The sequence below is a fragment of the Scatophagus argus genome, chromosome 4 (assembly GCF_020382885.2).
Source record: "Scatophagus argus isolate fScaArg1 chromosome 4, fScaArg1.pri, whole genome shotgun sequence".
Taxonomy (NCBI): Eukaryota; Metazoa; Chordata; class Actinopteri; family Scatophagidae; genus Scatophagus; species Scatophagus argus.
In genome coordinates this window covers 24845814-24864265 of record NC_058496.1, presented here as the reverse complement: position 1 = coordinate 24864265, position 18452 = coordinate 24845814, and the positions used below count along the sequence as shown (strand labels likewise).

General features: G+C 38.5%; 1 protein-coding gene across 1 annotated transcript in view; it reads left to right on the top strand.

Moving 5' to 3' along the window:
* The first annotated feature begins 1413 nt into the window (after nucleotides 1-1413).
* Nucleotides 1414-18452, top strand: part of adamts3 (ADAM metallopeptidase with thrombospondin type 1 motif, 3) — a 115742-nt gene continuing 98703 nt past the window's right edge. Inside the window, exons 1-3 of the mRNA XM_046385976.1 lie at nucleotides 1414-1849; nucleotides 2256-2277; nucleotides 8113-8552. Coding sequence (XP_046241932.1) covers nucleotides 1790-1849; nucleotides 2256-2277; nucleotides 8113-8552 — 522 coding nt within the window. The 5' untranslated portion in view covers nucleotides 1414-1789. The remainder of the gene's footprint in view (nucleotides 1850-2255; nucleotides 2278-8112; nucleotides 8553-18452) is intronic.

Sequence of the window (18452 nt, the reverse complement as noted above, 5' to 3'; positions counted from 1 at the left end):
CTCTCGCCCTCTGGAGAGTTTCAGTCAGCTACTCTCACGAATGGTTCATGGAAAATTCAGTTGTTGGAATATTTGAAGACTCATAGTCAGACACATGAGAAATAGAGCTGAAGAGAAGAATTGAACAGAAATAAAAATATCTTCCCAAAAGTAAAAGTGACTTTAGTTTTCACCAGTATCTATTTGATTCAGTATAGATTCACACATGTAATGATCTATATTTACTGTCTTATTGTTACCAGCATTAGTATTAGTTTCTCTGTGACTTTTCCTCATCAGTTTGGGTGCTAGAAGCCGAGTGCCTCTCCTTGTTCTCCTGTCCCACCATGTGTTCAGACGAGGAAGGGTAGGCGGTATAATTAATATTGCTAGTACCACTACAATCACTCTTAATATGTACTCTGTGTGTGTACAGGTCAGGACTTCACAAGATTCTTAAAGAAATAAGAAAAAATGTCACACAACATTATGTTTATTTTTCCTGACTTTTTATTTCTTTTATTTTTACTACATTTTACTATTGAAGAACTGAATACTCTCATCTCTCAATGAATCAGTCTGACATAAACACATAAAAGTCATCCTTTCATTGAACTGCTTTACTAAAGAATGTTGTTTTTTTACAGCTGTAATAATGTACAGTATTATACATATCTGTTATATGACAACGTTTTTGCAAGTGATGTCTCACATTTAATTTGTCAAATATTCGAATATTACAGGTGACTGCATCACGTGAATTTATGCATAAATACAATCACATTTCAAGAACTGTAGTCCTTATACATCATTTGAGTATTTCCATTTCATGCAACTTTATTCTTTTACTCCACTACATCTCAGAGGCAAATATGCTGTTTTTTTTACTCTGACATTTGTCTCACAGCTTTATAAAACCTTTTGGATGATCTGTAGAGTGCATTGTCACAAAGCTGAAAACCGGCTGTATGCACTGCTGCACATCAAACATCCCAACAGTAGTTGAGACAAGTAGTCAAGTGAGCTCAACCTTAAACATCCACAGCAGCAGTAAAATGCAAGTACAAGTTACAGTAGTAAAACTGATATGCTGGTACTTACAGTACATACTCATACTAACACGTAAGGCTTTGAATGCAGGACTTTTCTTGTAATGGAGAATTTTCCACAGTGTGATACTGATTTTGGAGTTACCTCTCCCACCTGTGTGTTTGGGTGTTTTTGTTTGTTTGTTTGTTTGTTTTGTTTTGCTTTTATTTTGAGTAAAGCTAGGCCCACTGTAATGTTGAGTCTTGTAGTGGACATCCTCTTGAGAAGGAGGAGGAGGAAAGGGGGTTCCTCCTCCTCCTCCTCCTCCTCCTCCTCTGTCCCTCCATGTGTTCAGGCTCCAAGAAAGGGCAGAGTGACGTCACGCAGGGCTGGTCTTGTCGTTTATTAGCCAGGGGAGCCAAGTGCCAGGTTGCAAGAGCTTCGCACTGCGGCTCTGTCCGGACAGCGGCAGAGGGGATGTCTTACTAACTCCACCAAAACTTTCTAGAAACTCAGTCAACAGAAAAGAAAGAAACACTGACTGACTGACTGACAAAAGTGTCGCAACCCGCCTCACTTCTGCTTCAATGAAACTTTAACTACTTTATGTGTTTTTCTTTTGAACTAAAAAAGTCTTCACATCCACTTTCATAACTTTTTTTTTTTTTTTAATGAGCCGGGTCACGCTTGCGTAGACGCTTTTTCTTTGCCAGATCTTTTTGTTTGTTTGTTTTCATTTTGACTTTGGGATAAAGTTCTTCTTTATCATTTAAGACTCGTGATGGCTGTCCTGTCACTAGCGTTACTACTTGTAGGATTTGTATTGACTTCAGCCGACAAGGTAAGTGAATGTATCGCTTCATAGTTGCCTCATTTTACTCTCAAATGTGCGCATTATCACCTCTCAAACTGAGTCCCGTTAGTATAAAATAAATCTAGTCTTGAACAGGGAAAAAGTGGGCCGACAGCAGGTTTTTAAGTGTCTCCAAACGTACGCGTTTGGCTCTGTGAGCGCACACACTGCTTCCTCTGTGAAATACATGTTGACACTGCACACGCATGACTTTAGCCTGTTACATAAGACATGTAAAATAGAGGCATTTTTGTTAAAATTTTACAAGCAGCCCAGCCAGCGTTAAAGTGCTGCAGGGCGGTAGTGTTTCTCCTGCTGGACATCTCAGGCTCTCAGATCATGATTTCCTTCTGGCTTGTACCACATTTAACGAGCTTTTTCTTTCCTCTTACAGGCTGGTGGAGTAGATAGAGAGGGTAAGTGTTATTTATCTCTTGGCTCATCTCGTTAATAATTAGAAGTATGTGGTGAAAAAGTAGAAGATTTTACTCCAGACGCTGATACGAACTCTCACAAGAACAACCTTGGTGCAATGAGATCAAAGTGGGAGGGGAGTTTGTGTGTGAGGAGCTCCGTAACCCCCCCGACACACACACGCACACACACACACCATCATTCCCCCCTAAACACACACACACTTATATTACATGAGCAACTGCTTCAAGGGCTTTGTTATCCAGAAAAAAAAATTCCACTTCTAAATCCTGCACATCTGTTACCCATTCTGAGGTTAAGAAACAAGTGAGCTACAACAGTGTCCACGTAGGATCCTTTTACACCCACCGTTATCTTCTGAACCCCTCAAAGGCCCTCACACAGTTAGATGAGAGCCGCCAGTTGGATTATGGTTGGTGTTTGTGGTCACCCGTCACCTGTAGTTTGCCACTGTTGGCTCTTCTTGGCCATTATCAGCCTCGTAAAACGGTTATTTCACCCATTTAGTGTGGTTTCTCTTAAATTTTCACCTCTGACTTTTTTTTCCTCCCATGAGTTAAAGTCAGTGGGGCTCATGAAAGAACCACTTATTCAAGCATATTTTGTTCCTAAGCAAGTCAAGAGAACATGTCACATTCACCGTATTAGTTTCATATTTAGTGCTTTCGTTTGATTAAGAAACAAATTCGGAAGGAAAAAGTACAGACCTGCTGTATGAGTCATAAATGGATTGTCTGCCAGTCTTCATGCCAATCTGAAGGAGTTTATGACTAAGATGTAATTGGCATGTTAGGGCAGGGGAAGTGTTGTACTGATTGTGCTAATGATGACATCTCATGTTAGCTGAAGTGGTTTGTTCAACTTCACAAGCTTTTAAGTTAAGACATTTGATCGAATAGCGTCTTATCTATCTCACTGCGCACCGTGCGACTTTTCAAATAATCCAAAAATCTTGCCCACATCAGACAGTTTTTTTTTTCAGTGTTTGTTACAGAAGCACAGAACATATTTATATAGTGATATTAAGGGAAAATGACCATTTTTGTGGTATGACCAACTCACGCGGTTTGAGGCAAGCATGGCAAGAACAGATTTAAACATGTCCATACGGTGACATATCGAAGAAAAAAACATATATATATATATTGTACAGATATATCTGTGTGTGTGTATACACTCAAACGTATAGTATCACAATCAAAGAACCTAAGAATCAAAGAAGAGGGGAGAGTGTCTTTGGAGAGCTGCCTTTTGGCACTCGCTTTGAGCAATCAAGCAACCATGCAGACATCCATTACAATGGAGGCAGAGAGATCAATTTCTGCAGTCACAACAGTAGCAGAAAACATATTGTGGTGCTGTACTTGTAGTAAGGGATGCCACTTTTGCTTTTGCTCTTTGTCTTCGCACAGACCCTTTGCTTTGTTTTGTATGGCAAGGCCGAATGGACATTTACGCAGGATAATTTGATCAGCCTTCAGTATAAACAATATAGATAATAGTTAAAGAGAATATAACACAAGAAAGAAAAGAGAGAAAATAGATAAAAGATAAATATATAGATTCAGATCTGCATTAAAGTCATTAAAGTGCACACAGGAACCACACAACTAAATTAAATGCTGTCCATGAGAATCAGACTACAGTTGAGTTGGACTAATGACAGCTGCCGTATGGTTATTTAAATGTATCTTCTACTTCACCATCAATAGATGAAATTCAAGCAAATTATGCAACATCACAGAGGCTACATGTGTACACCTGTCATCAATGTGTGGTTGCATTCAGAAGTTATAGCAGTTTACTTCAACCTGTGCAATTACTTAGTGATAAATTACTGGTAAGTGGTAAGATTCATGGGATTGCTAAAATAGGTGAAGTTTGAATGAGAGCTGTTTTGTTTGCAAAAATGTGGCATGAGAGAATGTGGCAGGAGAGAATTTGTAGTACTTTTACATACAAATTTGTCATGTATCAGAGAGTCTCAAGCTTTAGAAATGACCACATGGTGGTGCCATCCACGCCAAAAAGTAATTACATATTCCTTCACCTATGGCTGAAATCTCTCCAACGAACAAGCAAACAAGTTTTTTATTTGGATAATTTTCACTGCTGTTTGATACCCAAGGATCAAGATGGAAAGAAATGTTATTAAGCACATAGCTGAAATCTTAAGATTAAGGAAACCAAATCAGTTTGCTAGCCATTTAATTTGTGCTTTGAATTAAATATTTACAGGGCAAAAATTGTCGACAATCCTAACTCAAACCCCTCCCAAATTTTTATGTTTTAATAAGCTGCCTAATATCCTAACAGTGTATCTTTGTGTATGGTTTCAATTGGTTTTAAGTGGACTTTATTGACTTATGTAACCACAGAAAGGAATGGAGAAAGTGAAAAACTTTCCACATAAACTTTTTCTGGCCTTGCCTTTTCACTTTCACAGAATATATCATTTTGAATAGACTAACAGACTTTGAATGGAAAATGATGGAAAATGGGAGATACTTCAATTTGAAATAAGTTTGTTGCTGCAGTGCAGAATCTTCTTTTTGTGACACAATGAAGAATGGAGGTTGACATGTATAACCTTTTAAAGTAATCTAACACTAAATGGACTAAATGTGCTATTTGGTCTATTCACTGGATGCATTTCATCTTTCAAAACTGAGCGAATTTGCCTCCTTTGAGAACAGATTCACAGTTAAAATGTCATCTTTGGGGTTCTTCGGCATATCACATTGATATTACTCCCTGGAAGGCAAAATTTTGTTTATCTTCTCTTAAATAAATGGATTCCAATCCATAGTTCAAATTTTTGCCGATCAGCTCATTAAATCCTGCATATTCCCACAAGAGCGAATCTCCCACTTCTTCGGAACAACTTAATGGTCTATTCAAAGTAAATGTTGTCTTAAAAGTCAGCCTCTCAGGAGAATACTGTGAGCACCTGAATGAACAGCACTGCAAATGTTATGCTGTTAATGATAAGCTTTTTGGGGGTTCGTAAATTGTCAAAAGAATTTAAAGGCCCTGAAAATATATAAATTTTTTAACCCTATTCTTCTTAGGGCAGTGAAGTTCTATATTCACTGTTGTCTTGTTAAAGTTGGATGAGTTGGTTCTCGTCGTAGATTTCGGTTCTGTCTTTGCTCCTCTCGTTGGTTTGACATTTGTGGGGCTCAAGTGGAAAAAGTTATTCATTTAATTCCATTCACCAGTCAGGATGTTGCAACAATATGATCTAATATAATATAATATAATCCTTCAGAAGTTTTCAATTCCAGCTGTTTTGGTAAAACCTCGGGTTACTATGGCAACAGCAAGCATAGTTTAATACTACAGCAAACAGCGGTGACTTTGCTGAAACAAACAAATAACAAAAATGTTGCTTCAGTTCACAGAGCAGCCAGACTCATGTTGTTGTAATAAAAAAGTCAGTCAAAAATAACTTCAATTTGATTTCACGTGGTGCAGGTAATTTTCCGCACAACAGCAGGACACAGTAAAGCTGGTGGCCTTGCTGACGAGCTGGAGGTGTGCGGCTTGTTGTCTGTAACTCTTCATCTCGCAGCCCACTGTAGTTGCTTCTTCCTGTACCATGCACCCTTTCCCAAAATTTAAAATGATCGTTTGATGAAAATATTTTTTGTTTTGTAGATGATTTTTGATAAAGGGGTGCTATCTGTGCTAACCACGGTGACAAACACATTGTGTTTCCTGTGGCAGCTTCACAAGAAAAACGTGCTTTGCCATTTAAAGTCTTTTAATGTGAAGCAGCAGCTGTAGGAGGTAACTTAACACACTCCTGACTAGGTGCAAAGTAGTATACTAAACTGTTCAGCTGTTATTTGCATCATGAAATTTTGTTGCATTGACACATTCTGTAAATTCTTAGATAGACAATATGAAGGAATTGTAAAGGATTATAAGTATTATAACTTAAATAAATGATAACTAAAGATGTCATTTAGGAACTCTTGATTATTGTTAAGATTTGAAGTTTTCAGGAGCTGCGTCATAGGTAAGAATAGTAGAAAAGTAGTAGAAGACACACAAGTCTGCTCTCCTTCTCCTTCTAAGGAGTAAAGGCTCTTGAGATTGGCCCCTGGGCCTCCTGAGGATTAAGCAGTGAAACCCCACTCTTCAAATGCTCACTAATGAACAGCGCTAATTCTAGACTCCTCTTTGACCCATTTGACTCTATAACTTTTTTATCCCTTCTAGATTTGTCACACCAGCTTTCTTGCGTAAGGCAAACTGTAGAGAAATATGCAACACTGTGTCTAAATTTACATCAGCGCTTTCACATACGAGTATCAAACAAGTAACTCTCTCATTAATGTTTGTAGTTAGCTAGATTATAACTGTGAGGTATTTGCCATGTAAAAAACTCCTTTGTTGTTTTCTTGCATGTTCAAATCAAGACACGTGCCTGCACTTTGCTTTGGTTATGGAGTTATGACGAAAGTCTCCGATGTTTCCTTATGTGTTAAAGAAACAGTGTTCTGAAGCTGTCGTTATTCCTCACAGCAAGTATCATCATCAAACTGGCTGAATAATATCTCCATGTTTTTCTTTTTTTTCCCCAAAAGTTGTTTTTTTAAATTGCATTTGTTCAGAGCATGCACACTATGATTTGTAAAGAATGTCATTTCCTCAGACATGTAATTTAAGTTTAACTATTGACACCTGTTTAAATGTCTCCTAGTCAAAATCTACAAGATAATTACAAGGTTTAGTTATCCATGTTACATTCCTTTCCATCCAAAACCAACCAAAAAAATCTTGAATGTGTCTGCCATTGCACACATTAACAAAAGCAAACCAGCTTGGCTTGATGGAAACTTGAAACTGAGAATGCTTTCAGGCCCACAGATTTCCCTGTACAATTGATTTGACCACTAATTAGCCATTGAACAAGGACCTGAGGATACAAGAAGCACTATGCCAAGATGCTAATGATTACCATTCAGCATAAGATGCATATTGTTTAGAGCTAGGTATTTACTTTGGACATATTAAACACAGCAACAGCTTATAAAGAACATCTGGAATAGAAAAGATTTTTCCTCTCTACACTCTCTAAATGAAATATTTCAGCTTGTAGCTTGCACTGTCAGATCTAAAAGCATTCTTCCTTAATACTGGAAACAGTCTTAACAAAATTCTGGATCCCATCCATAATGAGAATAAAGCTGTGCTCCCACAAAGCAAGTCACAACCTCCTCATTCATTTCAGAGGCAAATGGAACATACAACACTGATTCCAAATGGTGTCAAATTAGGTAACATGCACGAAATTGGCAGTTTTTGTGTGATATTCGTTCATTCATTCATTCGTTCCTCCCACTCTCTCTCCTCAGTTTCCTTGGGTCAGATGATTAGGGGTGTTTATTCTTTTTGCCAAGATCTTTACCAGCCAGTCTCATCTTTGCTGTTCTTCTCTTTGTTGTTGTCGCTGTCGTTTCAGATGTGCTATATTTTGCCACATAGATAGTTACTATCAGACAAACTTCATGGTCTTGTAATATGATCAGCACAGCAATATTGGTGACTCAGCCTTTCAGATGAGGCGGGTAGCAGTTGTAAATAATGCTATATTCATGGTGCCACACTTGATTCTTTGTGAAATCGCCCCTTACTGTGTCACACTAAGGACACTGATGGAGAAGAGGCAAGTGAGAATGGGAAAAGCTTGTGAATATATATATATATACATATATATATAGTGCCTCTCCCCTCTTGGCAATTACTTTACAAACATGTAGTAGTGAGTAGAAAAAAGGTCTGATTGACAATGTGTTGTTTTACAGACCAGCTGAGAAGCCGACTGAAGGAATTTGGCCTCATCACTCCCTTCAGCACTGACTCTCATGGACACTATCTTTCACACCTTCTCTCTGCCTCTCACAAGCAGCGTGTCAAGAGGGAGGCCTTTTCTTCTGGCGAATCAGAACAGAAACTTTTCTTCAACATCTCCGCCTTTGGGAAGGAGTTCCACCTTCGTTTGCGTCCGAATGACAAGTTGGTGGCACCAGGTGCTATGGTGGAGTGGCACGAGGAAGTTGAAGATGTCGGGAATATCACTGACAGCACTGGTAGCGATGCCAGTACAGGCGCTAACCAGACTGAACCCACCAGCAGGACAGAAAGGATATTGCGCCGTGAGCTGCTGAAGACAGACTGCACCTTTATTGGTGACATCACAGATGTCCCCGGGGCCACCGTTGCCATTAACAACTGTGACGGACTGGTAAGTTTTTCTTTTTAAATAAAGATCCTTACTCCCCCACCCCAGTTTTCTTCATAACAAAAGGTACACGACCTTATCAACTAACTCTAATGAATTTAAGATGTCTGTAACTTTTAGTTTAGACTTTCTTTACGTCAGCACTCAGCATTTTTACAGCACATTGTTCTTGGAGATATTCTTCAAGCATGCCGATAGAATAGCTTTTTGTACAGAAGTTTGTCATGGTTGAGTGGCCATTGTGGGCCATTGCACCCACAAACCCAACAGATTTTCCCCCAACCTCTTCCCAACATAAAACACGAGTTCTCTTTGTGCTCCACAAAAGTCTGCAGTCCTATCCTCCCCATCACCCCTCATAAAACACTTGAGCAGTAATTGGGGAATGAATGGAGCCAAAATCTCTGAGTAGGCCAACGAAACATCTCTCCATTCAAGGAAAAGACTCAGTTAGCAAACTCAAAGACATTTAAATGCAGTTCTCTGCTGAAATACTGCAAACTTTACAGACAACATAAAGGATGTACTATGACTTACATCTCCTAGGTATTCAGAATCAACATGAAAAAGCTGGTGTTACTTTTGCTTATTATTATTAAAAGCAATTCTCCTGAAGACACTGAACCAACAATTTATTTATCCTCCTCCATGCTGGTAACCAGATGTTGCTCAAGAGTGCTACACCTGCACTAAATTTCTCTGGCACTGCACTGTGTTTGTTTTCCTGCATGAGAGTCAAATATTGTAGTAAAAAAATAAAATGATTATCTCATGTCCTGATCATTAACTGATTGGTGACTGATTTTTTTAAAAAAACAGAGTGACAAATCTGCTGCGATGTTTTGGAGTGAGACCTTCACCAATGCAGTAGTTTATTCCTCTGTAAACACAAAAGCATATGCCACAAATATCTGCCAATGTGCCAGATGGATTGGCACAAGATGAATCCTAGTGACTTTGGTGACACTGTGTTTTTCTCTTCTGCCCCAAACATGTTGACACTTATGAGTCTGATCCATGTGTGCATGGTCCCTGCAGAATGAATTTTGATAAATTCCTGTGAACCTCCAGCCTTTCTAGCTCCATTACAGTTTGTCTAATATTATGTGCAATATTAATTTTTTTGACAAGAAAAGAAACCAGATATTCATTGATACTTGAATATGTTACTTAATTAAATTACACTGAACTCTGTGTTTCCTTTTTAGTATTGTGTTAATTTGATAATTTATCATGCTAATATGCTGAATAGTAAACAGCATTCCTGCTAACATTTTAGCATTTTCAAGTGAGCATGTCAGCATGCCAAAGTAATTTAGCATCAGCATCAAAAGCATTATAACTAAGTAGAGCTTCACACAGTAAACCTTTGGCCTTGTTAATAATCTGTTAATAAATTTAGATTGGCAGTGGAGGTGTGTGGTATGACAGACTAGCCTACATCAGACTGTGGCTGCAAGGGCAATACTTATTTGTAGGATAAATTCATGATTGGCTTTGGACAGTTTGTTTATAATCCAAAGAGAAAGGAGAAAGAGAAAGTAACAGCAGCCTTTTTCTGCCTTAACGTTTCATCAGTTTGACTCAGCTGTAATTGGATTTTAAGATTGCACTGCTGCTGCTTTTGTGAAAGTATGATATGCTCAAACGTGCCTGCAAAGTCTAGTGTAGCCTTCACATCTGCATATTAAAAGGCGGAACTTCCCTTCAGGACCATTTAAAAGACTGGATATGATGATGGTGAGTGAGAGAGCCTCAGGCACTTGAACATAAATCATTGAGAAACAGGAGAAAAAAAAGCCTGATGATGTACATTTTCTTAGATATGTCAGTGTGTCTGAGTGTGTGTGTGTGTGGGTGTGGGTCCTCAGGATTTAATTCTCAGGGGCTGGCCAAAAGGTGCTCTGCGGGGATTCACTTAATTCTCTCCACATTACAACACTTACAACACAAAGCAGCACATGTAAAGGGAGATTCTTACAGGTGGGCGTGGGGGTCTGAGGTTTTCACAGTGTGCTGGCTAGTAAACGATATTAGCCCTCACTTTTTAAGATGGTTGAAAGAGAATTTCATGAAAAAGGGCTGATGTCACTGGAAACTTTAAACAGGTTGATTCATTCCAGAACGAGTTTTGTTTTGGGTTCTGCATGAAACTTGAGTCTTCCATTATACGACGTCAGACAAAACAAAATGCAGTATTTCTTCTCAGATGCAGGCCAAAAAAAGCAGACTGCAATAATAGCTGCCAGTACAAATCAAAAATGCATATTTTTTTGGTGACTACAAACCCTCCTGGCTTTGTGAATGACTATAAAAGTGTCAATAATAACATGTTTATATTGCATAATACATTAAAACATAAAAGCAGAATCGATCACTTTTATTCAAATAATTGGGATACCCAGGTAATAAGTATGCAGTTGTACCTTAAAAGCTTATGTTTGTATTAGTAATAGTGGTCATATTAAAATGATTATATGGATTTAGATTCTGATATTTTGTGTTCTTCGGGAAGCTGTTATCATAATTTAGGGAACTGAAAAGTAAAAGTTTCTTTGTCTCTGGTTGCAAATTTAGGTCTGGAAATAACAAGATGACATTTTCTCGCTAAAACTAAATACTAGATCTGAAGCATCAAAACTCCAATCCAAAAACCAGTAGCATTTTTCCATATTGAAGTGGCATCAGTCCAAATGAGAGATGACTAAAATGGTAAATGAGCCTTTTCCTGTCTTTAAAGATCCCATGAAACAGGCTGTTGAACTTCCTTGTAAACAGTTCATCTTCAGTGGTCGAGACTCATGCTTCCTCAATAGATGAATTGTTTGGTCTATGAAATGTCACACAGAAAAAGAAAAGAAAAAAAAATACTCGTCATATTTTCCCAGAATCCCAGTTGACGTCTTTGTGCTTGTTTTGTCCGACCTACAGTCCAAAGCCCAAAGACATTCAATTTACTATGAAGAAAAACTGCAAATTTTCACATTTGACAGGATGAGCAGTTCCATTTTTTTGTCACTTTGCTTACAAAATTGCAAACAATTTATAATCAAAATTGTTGGGAAATTATTTTCTCGTCACTTCGATGCCTGACTGAAGAATTTGTCCTCATGAAAACATCTTACTTCATTCTTTCTGTGCTGAACAACTGCAGTGTCTCTGTGTGAACTCTTAAATATAATGTCTAAAAATATTACAATTGCAGTTGCGAGCACATGTCCTCAACAATGATAATGCTAGTCTGACCTTTAAGTCACTCCTCTGCACTGCGGGATTTGGCCATTTCCTTTGATTGGAGAAGGAGGAAGCAGTTCATCATTTGAACAGATTCTGTCTCTCCAAGACATTTATAGTTGAACCTCGCAGGAGATTCAGGTCTGAGAGGGGGCCACACAGGATGTGGGAGTTTTGTTTTGTAAATACTGTTGTGACAGGATGTCACTTTGAAGATGCCAAAAGCCATCAAAGGATCAGTCACTTTGCTCAGTGGAAGGCTGATCTGAAAAGACTGCTGCTGCATACAGCACTGTATGATATCACAATACAGTGTGAGTGCCATCCCATCAGTTTTTCTTTTAATTTAAAAAAATGCTCCAAATCAGACAATAAACAATCAGCAATACCAAAGTAGAAATGTAAAAGTTGCTGCATTTTGCGTTTCAAATAATAGTCATATCCTTTTATTTTCTACTTGCATTAAGGGATTGTGGCACATTCTGTCGTCAGGAGCTCAGAAGCTCATTTGTCTTTTTTTTCCCCCATTTTTCTCTTCACATTCTATTACGGGATGCATTTTCTAAGCTGTCAACATCACAGCATGGCTTATAGCTCTGTAACAACAGGAGACAACACCTTTAATTATAATGGGATGAAAAAAACAAAGCACTTAAAACAAAGTGTGGGTCAGTTCCACCTGGCCTAAATATAAAAAAATGAGTTATTGTTTTCAACCTGCTTCAAATGGACATGTAATAAGCAGCTTTTTTTTTTTCCCAGTTTTTGTATCACTTTCTGGCTGTCATCGTCACAGTAGGAGTTCATTCCCAGGGCAGCAAACAACATTTTTTCTGGATGTGGTGAGGCAGAAAATCTGGGCAGTGGTTGTGAACTTTTAAAGAAAGTGGGTTATGTTTGGTTGAAATCTGTGAAAAGCAAAAGGACCAAACAATACTCAGATATGTAAATCAAAGTTAAAAACTGGCGCCTCAAATACCCGTAAGTGTGACCAGGTCATGTTTTCGGCACAAAAGCAGTGGCTTATTTGTTCTTTTTCTACCAATTTTTGTCTTCTTGGTGTTTCTTGTGGCAAAGATCAACTGTCAACATCACAAGATGTCCTAATTTACTTTCAACTGTCATGATTGTAGGGTTCTGTTGCAACACAATACTAAATGTATAATGCTATACTCTTCCCTGTTAGTATTTGGTCTTCTGGTTGCTGTAACACAGAACATGATTTGTGTTTTCCACTCACTTTGTTTTCAGCCTAAATGCAAAGCATGCAGGACAGCATGACTCGAGATCAAACGCTCACCAAACCAGTGGTTGCTGATAAAAAAGCCTGTTGTTGAGGACCAGTGGTCTTTGATCTCAAGTGGTATCCATAGCCTTTGCTAGGTGTGTGTTTTACTGTTTCTTAATTATAGCCAGGCTACTGCCTGCAAGAATTTACTGGAGGAGGCAGGCAGGCAGCCTGACTGACTGCTAAATGCTTATGAGGCAGATACTTCCTCTGCTTCAGCAGCAGCGGCAGTGTGGGGGTGAAGTTAGGGTGATCTGTGCTGGCCTGTGTGGGAGACAGCCTTCATGTTGCATACATGTCAGAGAGACCAGAAAGAGGGGGGTTTCTTGGTTAAGGCAGATGAAATATGTCAGTGGTCAGCTCTGTTTTCTGCCTCTTTACATTACTGTATGTGGTAGATGTCTGTCCATTAACCTTTTTATTTATCAAATGTCCACTGTAATACATACATACACATGAATCCAGAAAGCCAGACATTCTCCAGTTCCAGTTTCCCAAATGTTTTTTGTAATGTGTGATTATTGACTTATATATTTGACTGACTGATGAATGGATAAAACAAGGAATATGAAGATGCAGTTATGTTCTTTAGGACATTATAACAGGAACATTTTGATTTTTACTGACATTTTACAGAGAAAAATTTGTGCTGGTGTCTCACAGGCTGGACAATGGGTGGTAAAAGGTTAACATTTTCTACATATCGAAGGCTTTTCTGAAAGCTTTGGTAAAATTCGTAGAACAAGAGCTTTCTTTTCAACTTAGCACTGTTTTTGTAAATTTGAAGCTGTTCACTTCCATTTATGGTATATAATGACAGTGTTTGATCCTTGAAACACACCTGGTCTGTATGGAGTTTTTTTGTGAAAGGATGGTAGTTTTACAAGTACAGTCAGAAGGACTCGGCAGGGGACAGTTCGTTATGTAAGCCTTGCTTCTTTTTCACGTGGATGAAACATACAGTGCACAGCAAGAAAAGCATTACAGCAAACAACAAAGGAATGTGACTGACCTCGAGATGTCAGAAGTTCATGTATACTATCCAATTCCCATCCTCCTCCTCCTCATCCTCCCCCAAACATGACTACTTCATGTCTGTCCTCTCCTCATGTGCTCACAGGATTCCCTTGTCCCTTGTTATTCTATTGGGGAGTTGTTACCCTGAAAGGAACGTAGGGGAAGCTTCTTATGTCTCATGTACTTTTGAACCTTGGGACACAATCTCTGCCTAGCAGGAAAGATGAGGCATTTGAGTTAATGATCTGTTTCTACATACGATAGATAACTCGTACATAACTCCCTTGGGCTGCTGTAAATGACGTGAACGGTAGTGGAGCCTCAGGCCTCAAAATAATTCAAACTTTGAATTAAAATTAACAACCTTCAGAGGCAAACATTCAGACATGTTAACTCACCAGTGAGCCTGAGTTTAGTTTTTACACTGCAGGGCTAGTGATGATTTATTATTTTGGAAGACTGTTAATATTTTCCTCTGGGATGTACCATGTCTGACACCAGCAAAGCTCAAATGAAACACTTGCAGATAAGTGTAAAACTAATCTCACTGGAGTTGGAGTCCTACATGAATTATGATGTATCCTAAATACGATTTAAGTCATCTGCTTAGCTCTCTGTATGTTTTTAGTCATGCGGCTTTAGACAGTCCAACACGGCGTAACACTTTGGTCCATATGTCAACGATCTGATGGATTACTTTGAAATTTGGTACACACTTTCAGGGTTGACAAAGGATGAACCCCAACGACTTTGGTGATCCCTGGATTTTTCATCAAGTCAAAATTTTGAATCTATCAGTTCTACTGTTAGTTGAGGACAGTGTGCCTGCAACCTAATGATATTCCCATCAGCCATAGCTGCTTATGTTTAGTGCTATCACACTAAACTAAACATCAACATGTTAGCATTTTCATTGTGAGCATGTTAGCATCCTGACATTAATATTTGGCTCAAAGCACATCTTTGCCTAAATGCTGGCTCTCTTAGCTACAAGCATGGCAGATTGTTGGTGTTCTTGATGAAATAGGATAATAATTTGAATTTTTTGAAAAGTTTATACTCATATATAGGAGCATGACGGCATTTAATCTTTATTTTTTTCCTTTCTTTTTTTTTTAATGAGCTGTTTGCCAATTTATAAAGTGTATTTTTTAAAGACCTAGTGCGTACTTTTGTGAAAAACTGTGGGACGAATGAATGGTCAGTTTTCAGTCTGCTATCTAAAGCCTTTTGTGTCAACAGATCATCTTTGATCTCTGCTGATATTGTACTAAATAATGTAGAAAACACTGCAGGAGCTTTTTCAAAACACAATGCACAACAGTTAAGGGAAAGCTGTGTTTCTTAATTCTGAGATTTTCAGGAGTCAAATATATTGATGTGATATAGGCACACTTAGGCACACACCACTACTGTATATTTTTCTGCTGCTGCTTTTATGTAGGAAATTATAAAGTATTTATCAGAGTGGTCTAGCAGCAGGTATTTAGAATCAGAATCAGAATCAGAATTCTTTATTTGTCACATGTGGATGTGCATCCACAGTGAAATGAAAAAACAACACTCCTTTTTATTTATTATTTATTATTTACCATTTTTTAGTAAAAACTGGAATCAGGAACCAAAAAGGAAAGTGACATTCCTCCTACTGTCATTGGACCACTGACAGATTTTAGAGTTTAACTAAAGCTCGGATTTGCAGAAAGGTTTTTCCAATTGCTGTTGATTATGGAACATCTGTGTGTGATCTGTGTCATATGTTAGAGAAAAAAAAAATCAGACATTTGGTCACTTTCAGCTGCAGCATGAGGTACACCTATGTGCCATGAAGTACCAGCTTTTATTTCATCTTGACAAACAAACTGTAAGCTGCCTGGAAATGCCTTAAAGCAACCATGAAATATAGCCTTAGCCTCACTCATTTATTTCCATGAAGCAGGACAGCTGGAACAAAAACCTTCTCTTACCCTGTGTTCCATGAAGGAGAATTTTTTTTTTTCTTAGCAGGCTTTGGCAGATGGGCTGTCCGATCGACTGACAGATTGAGACAGACAGGGGCAGAGCTGACCTGAAAACAGCACCGACTGGAAGTCCAACTGTTGATATTAACCTTTACCTTGCCAGTGGCTCTATAAAACTTGGACACCTCTTAATGTGTGTCATGTTGCATAATCACCTCTGCCAGCCAGAAAGGGTGAGGCACTGCTGCGTCTGTGGCATGTGAGACTCGCAAGTGTAAACACACTGCAGGCCTGATGGGTAATGCACCAGTTAGAATATCTTTTCAGCGCAAAAGCTTGCCTGTTGGAGGACATTTTAACTAAAATGCTCCCCTGATCCTTAGCTGTCAGTCCATCCAGGCAGTTTAACACCTCCTCCTTCAGCTCCTCCAGTAAGACTCACCTCGGAGGAAATGTTTACAGCCCTGAGATTCATGAAGAGTGACAAAATGAGCAAATAAGATATGGTAATGTTTTGCTAAGAGCTACGTGTGTTCACTGGCCTAAACTTTTGGCCTTGGAGACATAAAAGAGCATTTTTGGACATGCACAGCTCCTGACATATCTGGAGCTGCTGTGGAGGGAAAAAAAGCAAAGAAAATATCCTATTTGATTAGAAAAAGAAAGTGAGCCAGTTCCTCTTTGCAGTGAACTGTAGTCAGGTACAAGAGTTTTATTCACTAATAGTTCTTAATGTTCCTTGTTGACTTAGCCAAGGCTTGTTGCAGAGGCTTGACCCCAGAACTGTTTGGGTATATGGTTTGAGGTACAGGAGGGGAGGCACACCAAGCTATGCAAAGCCAAGCTATTTCTTCCAGGTTTTCTTCTCAGCAGTTGAGTTCAATTCAGTGTGTACTGCAGGGTGCCTTTATTGATATTTATGTGTTGAAACATTTTTAATCATGACCTATATAAACATAAGAGGAGGCCACATTTTCTGTTGTTGTTACAGACAGACATTGAGTGCCATTCACCAGCGTATGGTTTTATTTAAAGTTAAGCGTGGACTCCTCACCACCTTCTCAAAGTCATCTGTAAATGTTTGTTCTGTTTGGTCGAGCAGCACAAAAAGACCGAACTGAATTAAATTCTTAAATTGTTTCTCAAAGTGCAGCCTGTTTCACACAGCACTTTTACCAAAACCCCTTCCTCTTTCATTCAGTTCATTATCTGGAAACCTTTTTGAACTGTCTTAAATTTTCAATTTGCTTTCTTTTCAGAAAGCACTTTGGAAAGCAACAGACTCTGCATAGATAATTTGGAAGTTCATCTTCAAACATGCAAGAAAAATGAATTGCATTGAAAATAGGAATTATTGTGTTAATTTTGCTAAGGAGACTTCTGAAATAATTTCTGTTTATTACTGTTAAGCATTTTCAAAAATAGTTTTTACTTCTTCGCCAAGGGATTGAAAACGCCATCCGCAAATCTCAAGAAATTAACTTGTGTTTTTTTTCCCTTAAAGTTTCTGTAAAGGCTGCAGATGAAAATGGCAGGTAATGATGACGAAGGTTTGCTCACATTTTTGAAGGCAAACACACCTTCGAACAACACCAAGGGTGAAAGGTGGCAGTGTCCTGGCTGAATTCAGACCTTTTTGGAACATTGCTGTACCTCAACATTTTTTTTTTCTTCTTCTTCTTCTTCTTCTTCTTTTTTTTTTTTTTTTTTTTTACCAAAAGCACGTTCATACTGACCTCCTTAAGAGGTTTAGACTGAAAGAGGCTGTTTTTGAAAAACTGGAGCCCTTCAGCTGAATCCCATATGTTTTTTTTGGCAGACGACTGCTGTCTGCTTGGCTGGGGCTGATGTTGGGGATATTAAACTGATGGAACACAGGACTCTTGATCCTTTTTTTGAGGCTTGTCTTTACAGCTTCTGTCAGACACCTGCCATTGTCTCCTGTGGTACTGGGTAATGCTGAATACTGGGTGGCAAGTAATGTGCCATGAGAAAGCCTTCTGCTGTGAAACCAAACTTGACATGGCTGAAAGGCTTTTTGAAAGTATCAGGTCTTGCGTAATGTGGAAGTGTAATTTTTTAAAACCAGTTGTCGCATTGCAGTTTTTACACTCAATAAAGGATTATTACCAAATAATCATCCACAAGGCATTTTATCTGACAGACTTGTCCTTCCAGAGACAGAATTGGTTGGATTTTTGTTATTTTTTCACTTAGAGCCAAGACTGTCATTATTTGCAGATACACTTTTAGTTAAATGATTAACTTATATTTGTGTGTGGTATCAGAAAGCATCCCTCACTCCAGAAGAGAGCTTATGCCCTACCTTTGCATAAAGTGTGTGGCTTCAGTAAGATGAAGAACTTTTGACCAAATTCCAAATTATCTGGTCTAGCTGAAGTT